Here is a 27,132-nt window from a genome sequence, read left to right on the forward strand (position 1 = left end):
AAAAATCAATGACTGCAAGGAGGTATCACTATACAGTAAGTAACACACTAATGCACTGGAATTTACATGCTGATAGAATAAAGCTCTTAAAAACCACTTAAAACCTAAATCACTTAAATTCTGTTGTTCAAATATAATTACATTTTAATTTTATAAATTTTTAATTTTTTACATTTTCTTATGTCTCTAAAGTTCTGAACGTTCTAAACGAAATTATTTTACTTCTTTTTCAATTTCAAATTTTTATCACAAAAAAATTGGATCGTATATTAAAAAATAATTTCTAAGGTTTCCAAATATTTAATTTTTCTTTAATTTTTAATTTAGTGAGTAATTTATGAAAATACTTAAATTACAAAAAATTTAGTCCAGATGAACGTTCAGAATCATTCTTAAAACCTATTTTTTTCTTATAATTTGGCCAATTTTACTATTTTTGCTCTTCGTTTAGTAAAATTTACTATCTAAGTATGAAAAAAATGTTTAATTTAATTTAATTACTGCTTGAAAGATGTTTTTAATTTTTTCATTGAATTATTGTTTCTGACTATAATGACTAATTGTACTATAGAATTGAATATTAATTGAGGAAAAAGCGAATTCTAATCAAATTTTTCGAGTAATTTTCTGAACATAATAAAGTAATTCGCCGAAGATAATTAATAATTAGTTCAATTAAAGAAACTATGCCAAGAACTGAGCAATTGATCACAATTTCTCGATAATTGTATCATTATAAGGATTTCTCTCTGAGGTCAATATGGTTGCGTCACTGTCAAAAAAAAACTCAATTTGATGACAGGTTTTTCATTGTAACTTACATTGAAGATTAATGATATGACTTCAAACTCCAATTACAGACGAAAAACAAACGGAAATTGAGATTAAAAAATTTTATTATCCATTCCCTGCTTTGTAGATTAATGAAAAAATTTTGCTCTGAGAAAAAATTATTCGATTTTCAAATTCAAGTAAAAACGATTTTTATTTTTCATATTAATTTTGATTAAATTTTATATATATATACATTTTTTTTTTTTTTTTTGTCTTACTAACTGTATTATAAATAAATAAAAAAATAATTTGATTAATTTTAATTATTGCAATTTTGTAATAATATTAATTAATTTTTTTTAATTAAACAAAAAAATTATTAATATAAAAAATGGATTTTTTATTTTAAGAACTTGTGAATTAAAAAACAAGATTTTTTGAGTATCTATGCAAAAAAAGTGTGATAAAAATCTATTCCTAATTAAAAAATTTAATTATATGTACAAACGGAGAAAAAAAAATTCTGTCGATTTCTTTGAAGAACGGAATATGAAAAAGAAAGAAAAAAAAGATGTGAGAAATCGCTGAAAGAAGTTTTTTTTTATTATGATTAAGATCTAAAAAGCAGGAAATTATTTAATCAGCATCTAACATTTCTTTAGTCAATTAAAAATCTTCTTATTGTCTCCGGCCAATTAGCAGTAAAACAACCAAATCGACCTATCCTTTCTTTTTTTTTTTTAAACGGAGCCTATCATATTTTTCATTTATAATAAGAGGAATTAATTTTTCAAAATCACACCACAACATGCTAGAAAAATCAAACAATTTAAAAAAAAACAAAAAACTTGAAAAAGCAAAATTGATAATTACTGAAATACACATTCTATAACTAAGAATGTGTAATAATTAATTTTTAATCTATTTTAATAAATTAATTAATATCAATAAATAAATATCAAATAATTTTGCAACTTTTGCTTATGAGAAAAAGAATTTTTATCTAAAATAATAGTTTAAACATTTTCTTAATTGGTATATAAATATTTTCGTACCGAGTTTCTTTTGAATTATTATTATTCTCTTTGTAACATTATTCATGAGGAGCAAAATAAAAATAACATATAAATCTTCCACTTTGTCTGAACAACAATTTAAAATGGAAACCTTGATGAAGATAAAAAGCGAAGCATGAAAAATTCTATAAATTATCCTAATCTCTAAGACAAAAATCCAATTATATTATATGGCTTTATATGAATGTTGACACAGTAAATGTGAGAGATAACAAAAAATTATTCATTTCAAATATTTATGTAACTATCTAAATAATTAAACTAAGACATAAAAATAATGGTAATTATAATTTTATGCTAAATTAATGAATCTAAGTTACTAAATTAAAGGCGTAAACTAGTTTCTTTTATTTTTTTAATTCTCAATCATTGTCAGAATTTAAAAGGAAACTGTTTTTGATGTTAAATTTAAAAATAATAAAAAATTTTGAATATAAAACGAAAACAAAATGAGATAAAATCATTCGCATAATTTGTTACTAATTTTTATTTATTAACAAAATTTTTGTCAAATTAAATGAGTAGCAATTTTTATAGACATCACAGTATCATCTTCTTCTTTAATAAATCAAAGTTTAATATCATTTTAAACTCAAATTAAATAAAAATCTTGATAAATTTAATTTTACAAATTTTAAACCATGAAAATTGAAAATAATTTCATGGCTTGAAATTTCAATGATTTTAAACTTAAGCCAAATAAAATTTGTAAGCATTAAAAATTTTAATTTAAACTTAAATCAATTATTAAAGTTTTTTAAAATTAAATTTGCAAACAATTGAAATTTAAATCAATTAAAATTTAATTTACTATTCTTTGAAACTTTAAAAAATTAAATTAAAAAATTTACAATTTAAAAGTTGGAAAAGATGAATTCAAAATTAATTAAAACTTAAATCAATTAAAATTTAAAAAAATTGAATTTGAAATCAATTAAAAATCAGAAAAATTGAATTTGAAATCATTTAAAAACTTCAAATAGAATTTGTTTTAAGTTAAATTGTAAAGTAATTAACACTTTATTCAATTAAAATTTGGATAATCGATTTGAATAATCAAAAATTGAATTAATTTTAAAAGAATTGAAATTTTGTTAAATAAAATTACAGTTTATTTTAAAGTAAAGTCAATTAAAATTTAGACAAACTGAATTATTAATCATTTAAAGTTTATGTAAAATAAATTCTGAATCAACTGCAATATAAGTCATTTAAAACTTTGATAAATTAAATTCTAAATTCTTTAAATTGATTTAAGTTTCAGTTGATTTTGAATTAAATTTAATTAATTACAAATTACTTATAAATTTTTATTCATTTAAACTTTAAATGTTCCAAAGATCAAATTATCTAAATAATTTAAATTAATTAAAGTTTTAATTGCTTTAAAATTAAATATACAAACAATTTTACTTAAAGTAAATTTTAAATGATTCTAAAATCAATTTTTCCTAATTATTTTAATTGCTTATGAATTTAATTTATCAAAATTTTAAATGACTCAAGTTTCAGATGATTCAAAATTTAATGTACACAAGTTTTAAAAAATTTAAACTTCAATTTTTAAAAATTTCAATTAACTTGAGTTCGAATTAACGCAAAATTTCATTTATCAGAATTTTAATTAACTTAAACAGTAAATAGTTTAAAGTTTAAATTATCTATATGTTAAATTAAAAATTAAAAATTCATTGAAATTTTAATTCCTTAAATATTTAATTTATCAAAAAATTTTATTTGCATTAAATTTTAAATGATTCTAAATTTAATTTGTCCAAATTTTAATATACTCAAGTCTTAATAGATTTAGAATTTAATTTATCAAAGTTTTAAATGACTTAAGTTTCAGTTGATCTAGAATTTATTTTACATAAACTTTAAATGATTGAAAATTCAGCTTGTCTAAATTTTAATTGACTTTAGTCCAAAATAAACTATTATTTCATTTAACAAACTTTTAATTCTTTTAAAATTAATTCAATATTTATTATCCAAATCGATTATTCAAATTTTAATTGAATAAAGTGTTAATTACTTTACAATTTAACTTAAAACAAATTTTATTTGAAGTTTTTAAATGATTTTAAATTCGATTTGTCTAATTTGTAACTGATTTCAAATTCAATTTGTCGAAATTACAATTAATTTAAGTTTTAATTAATTTTTAATTCAACTTTTTCAACTTTTGATTGGAGTTTCTTAAATTTAATTTTTTGAAGTTTCAAAGGATTGCGAATTAAATTTATTCAAAATTTGATGATCCAAACCTTAATATACAAAAATGTTAAATGATTCACAATTCAATTCAAATTCTAGAATGAAATTATTAAAATTTTATATTCAAACTAAACAAAATTTTAATCGATTTAAATTTCAATTGTTCGCAAATTTAATTTTAAAAAACTTTAATAATTGATTTAAGTTTCAATTAAAAATTTTAATGTTTACAAATTTTATTTAGCTTAAGTTTAAAATCATAAAAATTTAAATTTTGCTGAAATGGTTAAAAATTTTTGAAAAACTTGACAGTCTGTGATCCCTGTTGTGATAAATTCACTCCCGTCAATTTAAAAGAAAAAACAAACAAACAAACGAAAAACGAGGGTAAACAAAGGGAAATTAATGATTTTCAGAGCTTTAGACATCAGAGAAAGAGAAAAACTAGGGCATCAGACATGTGTCACTTACCGTAAGCCTCAATGAACTTTGCCCAGCAGCCCCAGCACGCTTGTGAGCTACCAGGACGAACAAGTTCGTCCTCACTTGCAGCGTCTCCATTTCCGGTCACGATTGACCAATTTTCAGCGAATGTATTTCCGTTCTGACCTTTAAACTTGGAGAGCGACTCCTCGTATCCATGCTGTGATCTTTGCTCCCTATGATGTTCGGCAACAGTGTCGGCTGGATCGAAACCCAATCTCTCCTTGTAATAAGCCTGTGTCGACATCTTCCTCTATAAGAGCAACTTCCGCTCTTGTACAAAATCACCTTGAAAATTTTTTCCTTCTTTCTTTTTTTCAAACACCTGAGATGTCGACTATCTCATGTCTCCACACTCTTTCACTTATTCTCTTGTCACAGTATCACTATTTACATATGGGTTTGAAAAAAAATTCAATCTTTCTAATAAAAAGAAGGCACTATCCAAAAAATACAAGGCACTATTTACTTTAAAAATTCAATCCTTGAATTATGAATAATAAGGCACTTGACACAAGTTCCACTTTTTTAAATTAGAAACGAATTTATTGTTGATCCAATTTTTACCAACTCATCAGAAATGAGAAGGTCTTGTTTTGATGACTGGATAAATTTCCGTTGTTTTTGATGATCCAACTTATGATGTTGTTTTTGATGATCCAAAATTCCTGTTCGAATTTTCGAAATATCCGAACAAAAATTAAGCAATTAATGTGGCACTTGTAGCAATTGATCCAATGGTTTTCGAATGCAAAGATATTTTTAAAAGGAACAGAGCGAATTTAACGGATGCTGTGGCGCTATTGATTGACACTAAAAGGCACTTCCATTGATCGGTTGATCCTTTAAGAAATAATTTTATTATCATTATTATCTACAATAAAATTTTGTCCCTCTTGTTCTTTTCATTATTTATTACATGCGTGTTAGGAGCATTAGTTTCATATCAGAATTAGCTGATGAATGGATTAAGTTATTAATTTTTTCGGTATGCTCTTTCGATTATATTGTGAAAAAATTAAATGTCGATTGAAATCGCCTTTCAAGCGTTTCGATGCAACGACTTTTTTTGCAAACATTTGTTTATATGGCACTTTGAATTCCCAAACCCATTTGGGTGGATATTTTCTTGCATTAAAAGTATTATCAACTGATTATTCTGCGACATCACTTGAAAAATTTCTCAACCATGTCCTTCTCTGCTCTTCGATTTTCACCATCTGTTAGAGAATAATAATCAAATTGATTAGGACTAATAAACATTTCCTAGTTTTGGTACCACGTGTTTTGTTTTGTTATTGCGAACACATACTTTGAAAATTAACAAATTATTCAATTTGTGAATTTAATTAAAAAAGGGAAAATAAAATTTTGCAAAATAATAAATTGTAATATAATTTTGAGTGTTTTCGAAGAAGTAGAAAAAAATTTAGTAATTGATCTTCTAACCAACAAGACACTTCTGTCAGTCAGCCAAATTTTTAACCGATGATTTGGATATTTTTCTGAAAATTTAAAGTATCGGATTTGAAAGAATATAAATTACCTCTGACCTCCGACTGGAGTAATTTTGAGTATTTCCAAATGAAAACAAAAATGATAAAAATTTAATTTCCTGAGGAAAAAATCCACTTTTCAAAGAATACAATTTTTCAACGGATGCTATTATAAGTTCAAATTTTTAAACTTTAACGAACCAAATTAAAATTATTGCCAATGACCTGGAGTGGTGTAATTATTAGTATTTCCATATGAAGATAAAAATTATAAAAATCTAATTTCTTGAGAAATAAACCCACTTTTCGAAGAATACAATTTTTTAACGGATGCTATAAGTTCAATTTTTAAAAATTTAAGGAACCAGGTTAAAATTATTGCCAATGACCTAGAGTGGTATAAATATAAAAATGATGACGAATTAATTCCCAAAAGAATAAATCCTTTAAAAAAAAAATTTTTAACGGATGTCTTAATTTCTTCTTTTCAAAAATTTCAACTATCATATTAAAATTATGGATAATTGCCTAGAGTCGTGTAATTTTAAGTGAATTCAAATTAATATAAAAATGTAGAGTAAAATTAATTTAAACACATTTTTTGAAAAATAAAATATTTAACGGATGGTTGAGAGGTTCAAATTGTCAAAAATTTAACAAACCTGATTTAAATTTATTATTGTCAACCACCTACAGTGGTGTAATATTTAGTGCTTCTACATTAATATAAAAATTACGAGAAATTAATTTGAGAAAGAATAAATCTATTTTTTGCAAAATACAAGATTTTAACGGATGTTCTAATTTCCATTTTTCGAAAATTTAACAAACCGGATTAAAATTTCGGGCAATGACCAAGAGTGACGTAATTTCTATTGTTTCTAAATGAATAAAAAAATGAAGAACAATTAATTCTTAAAGGAATAATTCCATTTTTTGAAGAATACATTATTTTAACAGATGGTAGAATTACATTTCTTGAAAATTTAACGAACCAGATTGATATTTTTGACAATAATCTACAGTAGCGTAATTTTTCGTGCTTCAAAATGATCACAATAATAATGAGGATTTTATTTCTGAGGAAATAAACCCATTTTTTTTAAGAATAAAATTTTTAACGGACGGTATAGGTTCAATTTTTGAAAATTTGACAAACCGAAAATAAATGGTTGGTTATATCACCAATGGCCTAGTGTAGCATAACTTTAAGCACTTCGAAATGAATAGAAAACGTATTAATTCCCACAGGAAAAACCCACTTTTTAAAAGGTTCAATTTCTTCAACAAATATTTATGCTTAATTTTCGAATAATGCACCTGACTGAAATTACTACCATTGACCTGGTGTAAGTTAATTTTAAGTACTTCTAAAGAAATGTAAAAATAATTACTACTATTACCTAGTGTCTATGAAAGATATTTGAAAATAAATTTAATGAAGAACAAATCACTTTTTTTTGGATCAAACAAATTTTTAACGGTTGTCTACAAAGAGCAGCAACGGAATGCTTCAAGGAATGTAATAAAAAGAAAATGATTTTTCCGATAAAAACAGGAAGAAACAATATCCATTGAGTTGTTTGCGATGCACTAGTAACTTAACACTTGTGAAGTGGATACTGAAAGCATTGCTCACACACACCAAGTTCTCTAAAGAAGTACACATATATGCATTTAAGTGTCAAGCACATTCAAGGTTCAAGAATGGTGCTAAGTGAGTTTCAAACAAGAATGTACTTGAACGTACCCTTTTCGCGAAAAAAAAATAAAACACACCTTCATAAACAATTTAGAAGAATAACAATCGGCTTATTAGATGGATAAATACTTTATAATTATTACTACATATCAAAATTAGCTGATGATTCTGCCACTTGTGGATAAGTGGTGTTATACAGATATGAATTTTGTTACTTTAATAAGCACGAAAAATTGCATTAACCCAAATTACAAAGAAGCAGAGGATGAAGGAAACAGACTTAAAATTAAAAAAAAATATTTGGTGGGGAAGGAGAAAAAAAACACTGTTGTGAAAGGTAAATGAATCCGGAAACGGAACTGACCGAGAGCAAAAGACTGAGAATCCCCCGAGTGACACGACTTGACTGAACTGTCTGACCAGAAGGCGCGTGGACACGACACTGAAAGTTGAGTTTGTCTCAAGTAAAGGAACGACCGGAAAGAACCGAGTTGTGTTGCCGATCGGGATCCCCGCATATGGTAATAGGTGAGAGATGTGTGGGTGCTTTCCCCTGGGCCCTCAATACTCTTTGCCAATACCGATCCTTCAGAAATCGAGAATTGGCCAATCAAACGTGTATTGACACCAGCGTGGTCCATTCTGTGTGGGCATTGTATAAAAGAACCAACTACACCTGAGATTATACAATATCATAAATATAAACAACAAATTTTTCTCTTGCTTTTTAAAATTCCTTATGTGACACATGAACTTTATGAATTTCATTGTCATTAACGACTTGTACACACACAGTGTACTTGTAACTAAAATTGGAATAATATTGTCTCAATGTTGCTATTATTTCTAATAATGTCACTGCAATGCATCATTTTTAGCATGATGATGTACGCAATGTTTTTGAAAACAGAAAAACAGACCTGATTTTTTTTACAAGTTAGAACATTTATCTTAATTCGCATAAAGCTAAAACTGACACCCAGTTATCAGCACCCATTTTATTTTAGAAATTAAATTTTAGTTAAGTATTTTTTTTGTTTAAAACCAACATAAAATTTTGAAAAATTATGTGGGTGCTAGTTACAGCTTCTTAAAAAATATTTAAATTAAAATTTTAACTTTTAAAATTAAGTATAGATATACTGATAACTTGGTAACAGTTTCAGTTTCATGATGTTCGTAAACCTTCAATAAATAATTTGTTAGAAAACAGTTGCCCAAAAATAATTTGAATCTTAAACTAAAGTATAATGTATTGTGCTGTTATCTTTTTGTTTTTAAATGTGTTATAGACTTCTGCAAGTTTTGGTACCAAACAATGAAGAAATGCTACTGATGATACAATTTAAAATTTACTAAATCGGAATTTTATTTATTTACTAATGAATCGAATGAAGATTATCGAATGGTTTGGACAATTCGAAAACTCAAATTAAGATTGTACATACTCAAGGAAGAATTTGTTTGAAGCAACTAAATAAATGCATTGCCATAAACATTAAAACAAAAATTTTGTTTAGTTCAACTAAAAATTTTCTTCAGATGATTAGATTCTTTCATCGAATGCAAAATTTATTAGAATGAACGAAATGTTTAATTAAATTCAAAATAAATATTTATTTGGGTTAACCAAACTTTGTTTAAAATAATTTAAAAAATTGTCAGTTTACCGAAAAAAATTTCATTATTAATTGGAGAATTTCCATAAAAGATTCAGATAAATTCATTAAAAAATTTTAGAATATATTCAAAATATTAGGTATTACGAATAATTTTTTTCAAACAATTTAGGAAATATTCAACAAGTTATTGGAACATTCTTCCTTCAAAATCTAAGAAATATTTAACAAATTATTGGGAAATTTTTCCCTAAAAATCAGAGAAATATTCAACAAATTATTGGAAAATTGGAATTCCAAAAAATCTGAGAAATATTTAACAAATTAGTTGGGAAAAATTTTTCTTCAAACTTATGGGGAATATTCTCAAAAAAGTATGGTGTCTTTTGCGCCAATGGATTTTTTTTGGAAATTTTTCCCAAAAATGTTGTGTTATATATACATAAAATAGTATAATTTTTACCTGATTGGTATTTTCATTAATTATTAATTTTTCAAACATTTATAAATTTTCATAAATTTAAATTTGAGTTTCCACAAGTTTTCTTCTACAAATTTTTCTTTTCTTTAATTTTTTATTATGCACAATTTTTATGATTAGTCAATTCAACGAAATGCAAATTTAACTAAAAAAGTATTTGATGGACAATGAAAAGAAAATTTAATTTTGTAGTGTTTTTGTTACTTTTTTCTAATTAATTAATGACTAAATAAAAGAATAATTTTTAAAAATCAATTACACTGTAAAAAAATTTTTAGTGAATTTTGTGGAATATCTCCCAAAATAATCTGGAGAGAATTTTCACCGAAATTTTGTGAAATATTCCCTAAAGTATTGGGGGAAGTTTTACCAAGAGAATTTTGTGGAAAATTCACAAATATTAGTGGATGTTTTAAAATATTTTTGGTAAATTTTCTCCAAAAATTTTGGAAAACTCCACAAAAATTGGTGTCTTTTTCCCAGAAGTTTTTGATGAAAGTGGAAAGTTTACTTGATTCAAGTAAATATTTATTAAAAAATAGACAAGTAATCGGCTATTCTAATCAAATAAATTTATTTTCAATAAACACTCAGAAAAAAGATATTTCACTCAAAGCCATAGACACTTTTTATTTGCTTCAAACAAATTTTCAATGGTTTAAATCAAATTTTATTTCGTTTAAGTAAAAGTTTTATTTATGTCTAATGAAATTTTTATTTAAATCATGGCTCTGAGACAAATATATTTTTATTTAACAAAAAAATAATATAAATAAATTATATTTGGTTTAAATAACATTTTTCTCTAAGAGAAAAAAGATGTAGATTCTGTGTTTATAAATTTTTACATTTTCCCTATAGAAATTTATTAATTCCCTAAGAAATTTTTTAAAAATCACCAAAAAATTAAAGTTATTAATTAAATTTAAAAAAAAGTTAGAAATCCCCAAAAAATTAAAATATCAGTTAAATATTAAAAAAAAAATTCTAAAACTAGACACTGCTTGAAATTTCAACATTTTACGTGAATGAACTTTTAAGAAATAATTCAAATGTTTTTTTTTCGTGATAATAAAACGATTTTTCGTGGGCACGCGCGCGATTATTATGAGAAAATAAATTGCTTTTCAGATTTCTTCTGAATCATCGCGAGCGCGACTATTGCAGTAATTAATATTGTACAATAATTTATTCTTGTCGTAATCGAACTCCCATGACTTACTAAGGAAATGATTAAATATGTAAATTATCTTCATAAAATAAATCTTTGGAAATTTGTCTCGAATTTTATATTTTTTCCTCATTCAAACATAACCATATACCATTGTTACGTATTAATAATAACAAATATAAAATATGAATAATCGTGATGTAAGACTGATAAAATTACGCTCGCCGTAACATTAGTACAAATTTGGAAAAAAAATGTTATAAATATTCAGTAAAAAAAATATTTGAATTCCTATTTAGCTACCGAGCGCACGCCACACACGAAGATAACAAGGAAGATTTATTACATATGATAAATTTTGTCTATTTATTGAACGTCTATTATAATTTTTATTACTTCTATAATTATTACTGTTCTTTTTTAATTTTTTTATTGTTTTTATTTGTCTTTTTTAAATTTATTTATTATCTCTATTAACTAATGTTTAATTAATTAATTCAATTTTAATTAAATTTGATTCTTTTTTAAAATAATTTGTTATTGGGTATATTACCAGTTGTAGCGGCTATTTTTAATCTCACTTTTTCCCCAAATTTTAAAGTGTTTTGTGATATTTTGTTCGATGTTAATTTTTTGTGTTTTGACCAAAATTTTTATTTTATATAAAAAGGTTTTGTAATAACTAATAAATTTTTAAAATATTAAAACTTTTGCGTTTTTATATTTCAAAGTTGTTTGCAAAAAATAGCTTAATTTAATTAATATTTTAAGAAAAAAATAGTCGAAAAGTTAATATTAAATTTCTAACAGTCACATGCTGTTAAGTAGATTAGATTTTTGTCGTTTTTTTATATCTTGTCAATCGATTCAAAAAAAAATATTTTTAAAAACACTACATATGTGACAACGGTTAAAAGATTATATTTTTGTTACATAATTCCCGAATTTAAATACAATATACATATATATAATATATAGAAATTTAATATGCAGGACAATATTTTCGAGAGATTTTTTGTTTCTCTTTTATTTTATAATCGGTTTGACTTTCACCGCGCTAGAAAATCAAGTCATTCAAATGGAGAATCAAAAAGGTCGGGACCAAGGAAGGCCGTTTTCTTTGGTTCGATATATAATTGTTCGTGGGCGGATTGCATGTTGTTACACTCTCGGGCATATATGTAATACAACGACATTATACGCAAACCGATAATACGCAACGTCAGAAGTCAGAACAAGAGCGACGATATAGGTACTCGTGTTTTTACAGCTTGTCCCAGAGAGTTTCAAGATTTATTTTCTTTCTCAAAGACAATAAAAAACAAAGAGACGAAAAAAAAGAAATACATAAAAAATTAAGTAAGAGTATAAAAGTTAAATAATTTTACATGTACATAGTAAAATTGAACAAGAGAATTTAAAAGTCATTTCATAATGGTTTAAAAACAACACTAAAACTTTCTATAAAAAAAAGAGAATATATAATAATTGTAAAATTTAATTATGTTAATATAATAATTATTACTATTAACTAATACAGAGTTGCCACAAATATTTAATTTTATTTTTCCCTGACCCTAAAAAATATTCTGATTCACTCTAAAAATTATTAGATAGGTACTCAAAAAAATGTTATATTAAATTTATTTATAAATTTCCTCAAAAGTAAAATTATTCGAAAACATTAATAACTTCTTTTTTAAATAAATATTTAATCATTATTATTTTTCTGTCGGAATTAAACTTCTTCAAAAGATACAAATTCAAACCTTTTTGAAATTCAACAACTTGTAATCATTTAAATTACCATAAAATTTTTCAAAAACAGTTAATTATTTACAAACATCCTAATAAAATCCTTCGCAAGAATTCAATTATTTTTACAAGTAGTAAAATTTCTCGAAAACATTCAATTATTTTCATAAATAAAAAATCGATTATTCGGTAATTTATTTTTAAATCCATTTTTTTTTAGAAAGTTCTAGAAGAATTCAATTATTTAAATTAAAAAATAAATAATTTATTGAATAATTGAATGTTTGTTAAAATTGAATTTTCATAAAGAATTTTATCAACAAATTTTTAAATAATTGAATTCTTTTGACAAATTTTTTGTAAAATTTTTAAGAATAATTACATTTTTCGAGTAATTCGATTAAAATACTGTATCAAAAATAATTAAAATCCTGCGATGAGTTTTATTATTTATCTAAATAATTAAAATTTTGCCAAGAATTTTATTAAAATTTTTCTAAAATAATTGAATTTTGGAGAAGAATTTTATTATTTATAAAGATACTTGAAATTTTGACTAGAATTTTTTGAACATAATTAAATTTCTACGAAGAATTTCATTATTTTTAAAAATAATTTAATTCTTTTAACGAATTTTATTCAAGTTTATAATTATTAATTTTATTTGTTAAATTTTTTTTTAAATAATTGAATTCTTGCGACCAATTTTATAAAAATTCTTTTAAATAATTGATATTTTTCGAAAAATTTTATGAATTTTGTATTTTAAATAATTGAATTCCTGTGAAAATTGTAGGTATTACTTATGAAAATAATTGAATTATTTCGAAGAAAATTAAAAATTTTGTAAATAATTGAATTCCTGTGAAATTTTGCCAAGAATTTTATTAAAATTTTTAAAAATAATTGAATTTTGATGAAGAATTTTATTATTTATAAAGATAATTGAAATTTTAACGAGAATTTGTTTAAAAATTTTTAAACATACCTAATTGAAATTCTGCGAAGAATTTTTATAACTTTTGAAAATAATTGAATTTTTGGAATCATTTGTAACTTTTCCAAAATTTAATATTTTTTTAGTATTTTTAACTAAAATTCTTCTATCAATCTAGAATTTATGAAAATTGTATAAATTATTCATTAAATAATTTATAAGTCATAATTTAATGATAGTTCTTGACAAATTAAGTTATCTAAAAAGTAATTATTGTCAGAAATAGAAAAAATTGAAGATTTTGTATTAAAATTCGTGTTAATTTCATAGTTTACGAGGCAAACAAAAAAAACATCAAAATTCAGAGTTTTTTTTATGAATTTTAAAAATTCAATTTTTTCTAGTACTTTTAATAAAAATCCCTGACACTTTTCCCTGAATTTCCTGACTTCCCTGACCTTTCAATTATCAATTACAAATAATTATTCATTATTATTCATTTTTACTTGCTAAAAATTATTAATTTCACATTATTAGTAATCACTAATGATTATTTCTTATTAATTGATAATTGTTAAAGAGACTATTAATTAATAATAAATAATTATTAGCGGCTATCGATTGTTACTTAATATTTACTTTTAATTCTTAATTATAATTAAATAATTGGTGACGCGCTTAAAAAGCAACAAATGTTAGGTTATGTTTATAAATATTTAATAAAAACTGGTATCAAATTAATATATAATTAAAAATAAATTTTTATTAAAGATAAATCTAAGCCCAACATAACCTACAATTCGTTTGCTTATTAGGTACCTTATTCTTGGTAGTGCGTCACAATTATGTACATATAATTAATTAAAAGTCATTAAGAGATTATAATTAATAATAAATAATTATTAGTGATTATATAAATGATAATTAAATAATTATTTATATTTATTATTATTACTTTATTATGACATTACTTGGTTAATAATTAATTGTAACAAAAATTTTATTTATTTTCTTTTTAAGTTTAAAAAAAATGTATAAATAGAATTTCGAAAAATTAATTTATCTTTTTCTTACAAGAAAAAAAGGAGAAAAAAACTGAATGTACATCGAATGAATTAAGGCTCTGAAAAAGTGTGATATCGCTTTTTCGCTCATTGATTGTGAGTCACATTAAATTAAAGGCAACTCTATGGAAAATGAAGTTGTGCGTGTGGAAAGTTTGTGAAAAAAGTAGTCAATCTACCACGGTCAACATTCAATGCGTCATTTAATTTCACCTTATAAAGTGTGTTACGATCGATTGCCAATAACGTAATCCTGACATTTTTAACTGAACACAAGAGTTTTGACAACTCGGATTTTTTTCTCTATTTTTTTTCTTCTTCTTCTTTTTCTCTTATTTATAAATTTTTATTTTAAATGCAGCATTTTAAAGATACGTCTTTTATGGATTCGAATGAATCACAAACGCTTTTAATAGAGTAAAACATTAATTAATTCCATCGTTAAAAATTTTAAAAAAACTTATTTTCTTTGCCTTTTCTATTTTTTAAATTTAAATTAAAGTTTTTATTATCTAATTATTTTTTATTGCAATAAAATATCAGCCCTAGATTTCCAATAATTTCAATTCATCATTAATATTAATATTAATATATTATATTAATAGCAATATTAATTGCTATTAGAAGTAATAATATAGTATAATAATGTGTAATATATAAATGCATAATATTACTAATAGAATGATGTAATAAATTATGGAATATAAACTCGACTTGGTCGCGATCGTTAAGGCGTTAGTTTTCGCAGGTTGGTAGTTAGGTCAGTATCGTGCGTTCGAATCCCCCTACAGCTACTCACGACTTTCGAATTTTTTAAGTACTTTTTATTACTAATAGTTCAAAATATTTAAGTTTATCGAACTCCGAATCTTTTAAACTTAATAATTATCTGAATGTTAATTAAAATTTTAATGTTCTTCAGAATCATAAATGGGTATATATTTATTTATTAAATTAAAATAAATATTAATTGATGGACATTTCTTCGCGAAGATAGGTGAATCTATTCTGAAACGATATTTTTATTAATTCATCTTGAACTGGATGAAATTGCCATCGTGGATATTTCTACTTTCTTCGCGAAATAAACCCTAACCTAACGTATCGTGGCGGACGTCATCTGTCTCTCTGCGCGAAAGACAGACATCCGCGTCGGAAGCGTGCCAGAGGAATTCACGCGCGCACACACACACACACACTCACACACACAACGCACGCACGAGTTCAACTCCCAGAAGAACATTGCCCGCAGTCGTCTGAACAATTGCCAATTTGCAAAATTTATGGAATTATAAAAACACAAGGGGGGAAAATTATATACAAAACTCTCGTGTGATAATTTCTTCTTCCACACTTTGAAAAATCAACTCCCACATTTTTTTGATTCCTGCATAATTATTTAAATAAATAATTGCATTACTGATATTATTTAAATAATTATTCAACGTATATTGTTTAAATAATTAATTAACTAATACTGTTTAAATAACTATTGAACAAATACTGTTTAAATAATTATTCAACTAATACTTTTGAAATAATTATTCAACTAATAATGTTAAAACAATTATTCACCTAACCCTATTTAAGTAATTATTTAAATAATTATTCATCTAATACTGTTATAGTTTCGCGCTCCGAAGCGGTTACCCAGGGTGTCTAAGCAATAAATAATGTTGTAAATCTGCTGGACTTTTGCATCAATCGAATCGCGATTTTAAGTTACTGAACAAAATTTTATCTACGTTCGATAAATAAAAAAATAAAAATTTTACAATTCTTCTTGTTTATTTATAACAATAATTATAAAGATATATACGAGACTACTAAAAATTGGCCGAGTGTTTATTTTGTATAGGTATTGCAAAAAATAAAAATAAAATCATTAAAGTTTTACAGTAAAATTGTTTTATGTCAATAAATCTATATATATATATATATATATATATATATATATATATATATATATATATATATATATAAAATCAGACTTTTGTCTGTACATTGCTCAGAACTTTAAATTTCGCACATAATTATTCGTTTTGAGCATCAAGGATTCCAAATATGCCAATAAAAAATTTCGTGTATGTATGTATGTATGTATGTATGTATGTATGTGTGTCGGTATACCACAGAATCTTTGTTCGCGCATCACTTAAAAACTGCTAAACCATTTGAAACCAAATTTGGCAGAATGTTAGACCTTGGGCCAAGGAAGGTTTATAAATTTACAGATTTGAAAAATATTAATTAGAAAGGGAGATATTCAATTTTTTCGAAAAATTCAAAAATCAAAAATTTTCAAATTTTACATTTTTTTAAAAAATGCTTTCAAACTTTCTATAATTGAGTATAACATGTTATTAAGTCACATTTTAGAATAGTTTTGCCAAAAATAATGTCCTATAACTAAGATGTAAGTATAAAATTTTTTTTTAAAATTCAAAAAATCAAAATTTTTCAAATTTTATATTTTTTAATAAATTGCTTTTAAACTCTCTATAATTGAGTATTAAATGTTATTTAGTCAAATTTTAGCATAATTTTAAAAAAGTACTGTCCTATAACTAAGACGTAAGTATAAAAATAATTTCGAAATCAAAAAAACGAAAAAATTATAATTGTTATTAATTACTATCAAGTTTAATTCAGTAGTATTTTTAAGGTCTCTGATTAAGATTTTGACGTCAAAATAATGCAATTCATAATTATTTATCCAATTCATTCAGTATTCTTTAATTGAAAGAAGTTCAGAGACTTTAAAAATGGAGATGTTTTATAATAAATATGTTATGATAATTTTCCATAATTTTAGATTTTTTGCCAAAGAATGAAGACTATTAAATAAGTAAAATATTTTTGAAGAGCACAAAAATAATAAAGCTAAATGCCATAAAAAAGAAGGGAAAATGTTGAATTTTAAGAAATTCGGTTTTTTGAATTTTTGCTAATTTTCCATAATTTTAGATTTCTTACCAAACATTGAAGACTTTTAAATAAGTAAATTATTTTTGAAGAGCACAAAAATAATGAAGCTTAATGATATAAAAGAGAAGAAAAAAATGTTAAATTTTAAGAAATTGGGTTTTTCGAATTTTTGATAATTTTTTATTTTTTGCTAAAAGGTGGAGACTATTCAAATAGAAATATTATACTACCGAAATAGCTCTTGATAACTAATTATTAATTTTCCGGTCAAATTAAATTTTCGGCTTTTTTCTGATTTTCCAGATTGGTAGAAACATTGTTAAATGTATTGGTAGAAACTAAAACCCGTCGAAGACGGGTACGACAGCTAGTATAATATATTTTGATGTCACAATGAATTTTTTATTTGTTTAAACAAATGATTGTTGTTATTTACCAACTTTTTACAAAATGCACTTAGAAAGTTGCAGTTTATTCTTAATTTTGCATTTCACTAAACTCTATATGATTACAGATAAATAATTAAAATTAAATTATCATTTAAACAATTTTTAAACAAATTATAGTTGTTATTTACTAAACTTTTACAGAATTCACCTAGAAAGTTGCAGTTTTTTTCTAATTTTGCAATTTACTAAACCTTATATGATTACAAATTACAATTTATAAACAAATTATTAATTTGTTTAGAAATTGTTTAAATAATAATTCAATTCTTATTATTTATCTGTAATCATATAGAATTGCAAAAGTAGGAAAAAACTGCAACTTTCTAGGTGCTCTCTGTAAAAAGTTGGTAAATAACAACAATAATAATTTGTTTAAATAATTTTTTAATAATACTTATGACTAGTTTTAGTAAATATTGTCTTTAATATAATAAATTAATGCTAAGTAAATCTAAAAAAGATGAAAAGTTATCAAAAATTGGCTAATCTCTGTGTTTATTTGAAAATTATATGGTTTTGCAATAATAAATTGTTTAAACAAATGCAATATGCATAAAAACATTATTAAAATACAGTATTTGTATTAACACATCATTATATGGAAAAACTTTGATGAATTTTAATCGTTTTTGGAATACAAAAATAAAAAAGCGTTTGGTCACCCCGGATGACCGCATCAGAATCCGCGTATACAAAAATCTCTAGTGTCGAGAAAATCAAATAACTATTTAACTAATATTTTTTAATATTATTCATCTAATACTGTTTAAACAACTATTTAAACAGTATTAGCTGAATAATTATTTAAACGATATTATTTAACTCTCTGCTGTTGTTTAATAACAGGACCATTATCGTCAGAAATCGTCAGATTGAACTCTTGTGGGTACTATAGGATTTACATTCTATGGCGATAGAGTGTGGATATGTTAACTAAAGCAGAGAGTTAAATATATAATTATATGACTAATATTTTTTAAATAAAATTAGTTAAATATAATTTTTTTTATTTGCAAAATATTATAGCCTACAATCAGATCAGGTCCGTCTGTCTCTTCTGTTTTTGTACGTATTCTTGTGGACCTTTAATTATTCCACGCCAGTAGAGGCGCCACTTTCGTAGGAGGCCTAGTTTTGTCTGTTATTATCGTTATTATGTATATAAATACATGCTGCAGTGGGTATTCTGTTGCTTATTTACAAATATTTATAAACATAATAAAATTAAAAAATCATTCCTAACATAATAAGTGTTTTTTTTAAATGGGCAGAAATGTTAGAAAGATCTGGACGTTTGTACAACTCCGTAATTTAAAAATTCTAATCTAATTTTATCCAATTTAAAAGTTTTAAATGTTAAATGTCCAAGAAAATAAAGTTTTTATTTAAGATAAATATTTTATTAACTTATATTCTGAAGAATTCAGCATTTGAATAAATAGCAACTAGAAAATATTACCCTAAAATATAGAATAAATAAAAATTTTACCAGCTTAATTTTCATCTATTCTAATTATTCAACATTATAATTATGATTCAATATTTATTTTAGTGTTTTAAAATTATTGTTAGTGTATACCCTGTATACTTTTAAAAAATTTCATTTTATTAACTGAATTACGTATTGCTGCTTGAATAAAATTTGTTTTTATTACTTGTAAATTATTTATTTCATACATAATTCTCTGCAAATATTTTTTATTTAATAATATAAATAAAGATATTTATTATTAAAAATTAGTTATTTAAATGTAATATTATTTTTTAATTATTTAATTTTTTTTTGTGTAAACTGTTATATTTCAATGCATTTTTGGGCCCCCTAAAACAGTGGCGCCTCTATCATTGTGGAATATTTATAGGTCCACGAGTTTCACAGAAGACAGACGGGTCTGAATCAGATGATCATAACAGGCACTAGTGCTTACAATTAAATTTGTTTATCAAAAGAGTACTTTTATTTATACATATGTTAGCGATAAAAATTTGTATTTTAAATAATTATTGAATTTGAGTAGTGTAGAATTATAAAAGTCGATTTCAGTATTGTTTGAGAAACTTCCATTAAACAAACTAGTCATTCGTTGTAAGGGAGAGTGATAACTGGCGGAGATCGAAGGCAAAGTTGAGACAAATGGTTCGTTAAATCTGGCATTCAAACGTGGTACTTTAAAATCTAGACGTTCAATTAATTGTGGGGAGTCGATGATGTTATTTATTAAAGTATATTTATATATAAATTTACATTGAATAAGAGCGCGTCTATTTTGAAGAGTGGTAACATTAAATTCTTTGCAAAGCTCAATATATGGGTAAGCACGTTGAGGATATTGGTGATGTCGAAGAAAATAGCAATATTTTTATTTATTTATTTATTAATTTATTATTAATATTATGAATTAAATTATTAATAAACAATAAAGATAATTGAAACTATGGAAAATAAAACTAGATTCAAGTACAAAGAGTGTCAGATACACCAAATTCCAGGTGCGCCACCTAGATCAGAATAATGTGACATTACCTCCAGTCGGTAAGAAAACACAACCTAAAGTATTATAATCTTCAAGATTTCTTTGACTTTATCTTTTGAATTTATCAAAGAAGTCGAAAAAAATATATTTTTTTAAACATATATGACAATATGTATTAAATAATATATGTACATTATTTATTGTTGAGAAGAAACACGGAGGGAAAAGTGTTGTTTAACTGTAACCTTAAAGGTAGAAATAGAAACGAAAAATTTCTAAGGCAAAGCAGAGAGAAATCCGAGGCGTTGATGTTTTCCCATACTCTTAATAAAGTCTTTCTCTCCTTGTAGGTTTCTCCATAGGATTATAATGCTCTTCCTCTTTGTTTCTTTGCCTTACACGGTTCGCAAACAAAGGCGATTTAATTAACGATTTTTATTCTGACATTATCGTAGCTTCGTCGCCTTTGTCGTCGTTGTAGTCGCGGACTAACAGGAAAATTCGATATCTCAAGTTGAAATCATCGAGTCACGGAACGCAGGTATTCGACTATAATGGCAAAAATTGTCAAGACCACCGCACCGCGCCCATGATTTTGCTTCGCGCGCGCACTCAATTTCCATTTAGTGGCAAACTTGAGCAGCAGTAGACACTATAAAGCACACAGCTGCTGCTATAACCGTTCTCGCGATGGTCTTGACGATCCACGTGCTTGTGCGAAACTTACGTTTCCTCCTCGACTCCACACGTGCGCCATTTACTCAACTTTTAGAACACTGTAAGTGCAAGTTTACATTTGCGACCTCGATGAGATTACCGATATCAATATCGGACTTTCCGTCCAAAAAATAGTCTTTGGACGGAAAATCCGATGTAAAGTTTGGATCCGCCTTTTCGAATTTGATTTTAATATCGATTTTCTATTCGGGCGCCTATTTATCTACTTGTCCTTACGAAAAATTTAATTTTTGTTAAAATTCAGAATGTGAGAACTTCAAATCGTTTAGATGCTGATTTGGTCTGTTGTCTTCGACTTTGGAACATCAGAAAGAACATTAGAAATGTTTAGATTAATCAGATGCAATCCGTTTAGAAGCAGCGAAGATTTCAATTTTGATTACGACAATCAGTTTACCAGAGTAATACATATTTTGAATTTCCAAATCTTTCTCAAAATTTCATTCTCTTTATCAACACAAGAGTTTATAAAATATAGATTCTGCAATCCGTCTAGAATTAAAACAGCCTAAAATTTTGATTTTGATCTGTAAAATTCATTTGCTAACATCAAAATTCTAAATTTTGTTTTGTACAATCAACACTTGAAATTTACGAATTCTGAATATTCAGATTGCAACCGATACATTCTGTTTAGAAAGAAAATTTCTTTTTGTGTAGTATAATAAACTTTTCCTTGATAAATTTTACATCCGTCATTTATTTATTTTGTTGCAATAAACTTTTTATAATTAATACTTTCAATAATGTCACTAATTGCTGATAAAGTCGAAATCTTCTTTCGTAATTAATACTTTCAATAGTTTGCTTTAACTCAAACGAAAGTTCTAAATTTTAACTAAATGTAAGTTTGACATTAAATCTAAAGGTTTACCTAAAATTTTAATGTTGTTTGGTACAATAACAGAAGCATTAAACTTTTTTTTAATATTGTTTGGTTTCATCAATATAGAGTTACCGTCAACTGGGGCTATTTTGTGCATCCGGGGGCTATTTTGTGCACGCGAATTTTTTAATGAAAAAAATTATTAAAATGAATTATTTTAATCTGCTATTTTGTAAAATGAAAGTTTGATTACATGACAATAGAGATCACTAAATGTTATTATTTAATTCTTTGTCAATTAAGAGAAAAAAATTCCTAAAAACGGAAAATTTGTTTAAAAAATTTTAAAAGTTCGGAAAAATTATACCAGATCTTCTAGAGTTTTAATGTGTCTCATAAACTGTGTTAGATATTTGTTTTCAATTGTGTTGTGATGATACATATACGTAATGCGCTAACTTTTTATTCATTATTTTAAGAGAAAAGTGGAAAAAACTGAAAAACCAGGATTCCATGGGGCTATTTTGTGCACTTAAAAAAATCAAATATTTTTCATAAATATTTTATTTAGTAAGTAAAGAAGATTCTGTTTATCATTTTTATACATTTTTGTCTTACTTTTCTGTCAAAAAACTGTAAATACGTTAATTAAAATCATTAAAACGATTAAAAGCTCTACCGGTGCACAACGTAACCTCAAAAAATAAACATTAATTAATATTTATAAGTTTTTCAAATTAGTTTTAAAACTATTTTCTCGTTTCTCTTAAAATAACTTGAAAATCATATTAGATATTAAATTGATATCTATTTAACCTTAAAAATATTTATTTCAAGTTTTTTAAAAATATCATTCAAAACCATTAAAAAAGCTCCTATTGAAATGATGTTTTAAAGTTATTTATAAGTGTTTAAACGATCATTTTATAATTGTATTAGTATATTATTATAAAAATTTTACTAGGTCATTCTTTTTTTAATTTACTCTCAAATATATACACAAAAGATTTCATGAAGCAGAAACGATTAAAAAAATTGTTTACGCAACATTATAGAAAAACAAAGTTCGATGCACAAAATAGCCCCATCTCGGGAGTTATTGTGTTCACGACTTTCAATGACTATAACTAAGACAAAAAAATTTTTTTTCTTTGCAAAATTTATAGGAAACCTTCAGAAGGATGTCCACAACATATGTCAAAAGTTGATTTTCTTTATTCTCTTAATTCTGAATTTAAATAAATCTTTGAATCAAGAAAAAGCTATTTGGTGCACAAAATAGCCCCGGTTGACGGTAAGTTTTAAAAATTTTGTTAACAGGTGATAATATCCATTGAGAGATTCATAAAATTTTGATTGTAGTACAAATAATAAATTAATACAATAAATTTTCAAAACATTTACAATCTTAACTTTCATTTCAGCAGGAAGTTAATAAAACCATAAAAATTTTTAATTCTATTCAGACTAATTAAATCAGGTGTTTAAAATATTTAGATTCGTTTGGAAGTACACACCTAAAATCATGATTTCGATTTATACAATTGTTTTAAAATCATACAAATTTGATTACTTTTTGTACATGATCTATAATATTTAGACTTTAAGCAGCACAAGTTTTAAATTATTAGTCTTTGCTTTTGACAATTTAGAAACTTCAAAGATTAAAAACGTAGTGGATAAAATCTGTTTATACAATACATTTTGATTTTGTGTTCAACAAAGCTGTACAATCCTTAAAATTTTTGTTTCTTTAACCCCAGTTGAATTTCTAAATTTTAGCTAAATGATAAGTGGTACAATAGTTTACAAACATCCTAATTTTGAATTGTTAATCTGCAAATGTACCACACATTTTTGGAAACATCTAAATTTAATACTTTTGCTGCTTATTCCAATTCAGGATCATCAAAAATTAAAATTGACATTGACTAAATCCATTTCGGAATACATATAAGATTATAATTATAATTTTTAAATTATAGATCATACTGTTTAGAATTTAGAGCATTTCGTTTGGAACTATCAGCAAATTTTATTTTGATCTATATAATCGGTTTGCGATCATCAAAAGTGATTTATTTTTTATTCAATCAATTTGTTATTTATAAAATGTAGATTATAAACAGTACAAGTTTTAAATTCTTGAAATTTGCTTTGAACGTCCAGAAATTAAAAATTATATTTTAAACTGTATTAGAAGTCTTATAGAAGGAACTTCTAAAATTCGAATTTTGTCCACTACTATCAAGTTACGAATTTCAAATCTTCATTAATCGTTATAATCCGTATAGAAATTTCCAATAGTTTTGTTTTGATCTGAATAAGTTTGCAACTATTTAAATTTTTGACACAATTTGATACCAATTCAGAAACTTTAAAAATTTTCTTTATAAAAATTCGGGGTTTTGTTTGGTTAAGTCAGCAAAGAAGCTTCGAAACTTATGATTATAATGCATAGATTATCTTTAAATGATTATAAAATTTTTATTTTTATTTGCATAGCAAGCAAACAACCACAAAAATTCTGTAGAATATAGTTTTAAGCTTAAAAATAATTAATCATTTTGGTTTTAAGATGTAAACAATTATATTTCTTTTGTAGTGACAGTAAACGGTTCAATATGCAATATAGCTAATCTTAAATATTTTGGTAACCGCGGTGGGATTATAACAGTGAATATGTAAAATTGAAGATTGTTTTCGATAATTTAAAAGCAGAGAATAAAAATCTCAGCACATTTAAAAGTGTCGGCGTGCGAAAGGTGAGAATCGTGTCCTTGAAAACAGGAATGCCATCAATCCCGTATCGATGACAAGAGTGGATCCGGAAATCTTGAATATATCTCTTTCGTCGCGTGACCTGCGGTGCAATTGATACCGTAATGGGCCCTCTTTTCAGATTGCGGGTCGAATATCACGGCTCAAGGAATTCGGGGCCTTTGGCAAGTCGAGAGTCCTCCTTCTCCCTCTTTCTTGCCAGTCGCATTCAAAAAGAAGAAAAAAAGGTTGAAGAACAGCACGAGAGAAAGAGAAGGAAAAGAAGAAATGGAAGAAAGAGAGCATACATGAATCGGGAGTTGGAGTTCGGAAGTGAAGAGAGGCAAATATCGAGACTAGTGTGCAAGAGTTTCGAGATTGAGGGAGGGATATGCGAACGTCAATATATGTACGCACACGTTAAGAAACAAGCATATAATGCGGACCTGAAACGGCCCAACAGCATTCTTGCTGGTCAAGCTGCATAACGGGTCCGAAGGAGCATTTGCGCGGCAATCTTCAGACGCCTTCGGAGACCCACCATGTTAACCCCTAACTCATTCTCTCCTGCTTTAAACGCACCCATAAGGGAACAATGTCTTATGCAATCTACAATTTTCAACAATAGCCAGGAATGTAAATTATCACTTGGAATTTTCCACCTCACATCTTAACGAACATAACAGTACAATAAAAATCTCCTCCTCATACAATTAACCCACCTATTCATCCTTTAATCCTCAACGAGTACTTCTTATTTTCTCAATATTCCTCACTTTCTTCTCCATACCGTTCACAGACTTCGCACTTGATAATTAATTTTAAAAAAGTATCTTTCAAACTAATAAAAGTAGTAAAAAAGTAGCTATCCAAAAATTAAACTTGACAAGAAAACATAACTCGTTTTAGACACTTCACTAAACTGACAAAAATTCCATTCTATATTTTATTTTCCCGACTTTCTCCTAATTTTTGTCAAAAATATTTACTCAAAATTGCCACGCTTTGGCTCATTTCAAATTCCCTGACTTTTCCAGCTTAAAAAACGTAATTTTTCTAGGTTTTTTTACATTTATATTTTACAAAATTAAATAATTCTAATAAATTTTAACAAATGCATGAAACTTTCATATAATACTGTATTCTGCATTGTTATATTTATCTTTTTTAAATAAATATTTAATTATTTTTCCATGGGAATTAAAATTCTTCAAAAGATTCAAATTCAAACCTTTTTTAAATTATAGAATCTTATAAAAAATTGTTTAAAAAATGATCGACTGATAAAATCATTATTTTATATTACCGTCAACCGGGGCTATTTTGTGCACCAAATAGCTTTTTTTTATTCAAAGATTTATTTAAATTCAGAATTAAGAGAATAAAGAAAATCAACTTTTGATATATGTTGTGGACATCCTTCTGAAGGTTTCCTATAAATTTGGCAAAGAAATAAATTTTTTTGTCTTAGTTATAGTCATTGAAAGTCGTGCACACAATAACTCCCGGGATGGGGCTATTTTGTGCATCGAACTTTGTTTTCCTATAATGTTGCGTAAACATTTTTTTAATCGTTTCTGCTTTATGAAATCTTTTGTGTATATATTTGAGAGTAAGTTAAAAAAAGAATGACCTAGTAAAATTTTTTTGTAGATATATTATACAAAAAATGTAAAATAAAGCACTAAAATTTTGCTAAAATCTGAATTTACTAAAAATTAACAATCTTTCTTTAAATTGTATATTACGCAGATAGTAAATAACATTTTTTTCTTTTTTAATATATATTTTATAATAATATACTAATATAATTATAAAATGATCGTTTAAACACTTATAAATAACTTTAAAACATCATTTCAATAGGAGCTTTTTTAATGGTTTTGAATGATATTTTTAAAAAACTTGAAATAAATATTTTTAAGGTTAAATAGATAACAATTTAATATCTAATATGCTTTTCAAGTTATTTTAGGAGAAACGAGAAAATAGTTTTAAAACTAATTTGAAAAACTTATAAATATTAATTAATGTTCATTTTTTGAGGTTACGTTGTGCACCGGTTGAGCTTTTAATCGTTTTAATGATTTTAATTAACGTATTTACAGTTTTTTGACAGAAAAGTAAGACAAAAATGTATTAAAATGATAAACTGAATCTTCTTTACTTACTAAATAAAACA

At 25.1% G+C, this 27,132-nt stretch overlaps 1 protein-coding gene across 30 annotated transcripts in view; it reads right to left on the reverse strand.

The window, feature by feature from the left end:
• Positions 1 to 27,132, reverse strand: part of LOC122509239 (microtubule-actin cross-linking factor 1) — a 323,170-nt gene that overhangs the window by 257,438 nt on the left and 38,600 nt on the right. For 29 of the 30 annotated variants that reach the window (XM_043623133.1, XM_043623132.1, XM_043623140.1 and 26 more), the window contains exon 2: positions 4,677 to 5,770. In XM_043623133.1, coding sequence (XP_043479068.1) covers positions 4,677 to 4,797 — 121 coding nt within the window. In that variant the 5' untranslated portion in view covers positions 4,798 to 5,770. Of the gene's footprint in view, positions 1 to 4,676; positions 5,771 to 8,112; positions 8,195 to 27,132 lie in introns of those variants that run through there. The other variant, XM_043623124.1, reaches the window with a different exon arrangement.

The sequence above is a fragment of the Leptopilina heterotoma genome, unplaced genomic scaffold (genome assembly GCF_015476425.1).
Source record: "Leptopilina heterotoma isolate Lh14 unplaced genomic scaffold, ASM1547642v1 Lhet_6, whole genome shotgun sequence".
In the NCBI taxonomy this organism is placed as follows: Eukaryota; Metazoa; Arthropoda; class Insecta; order Hymenoptera; family Figitidae; genus Leptopilina; species Leptopilina heterotoma.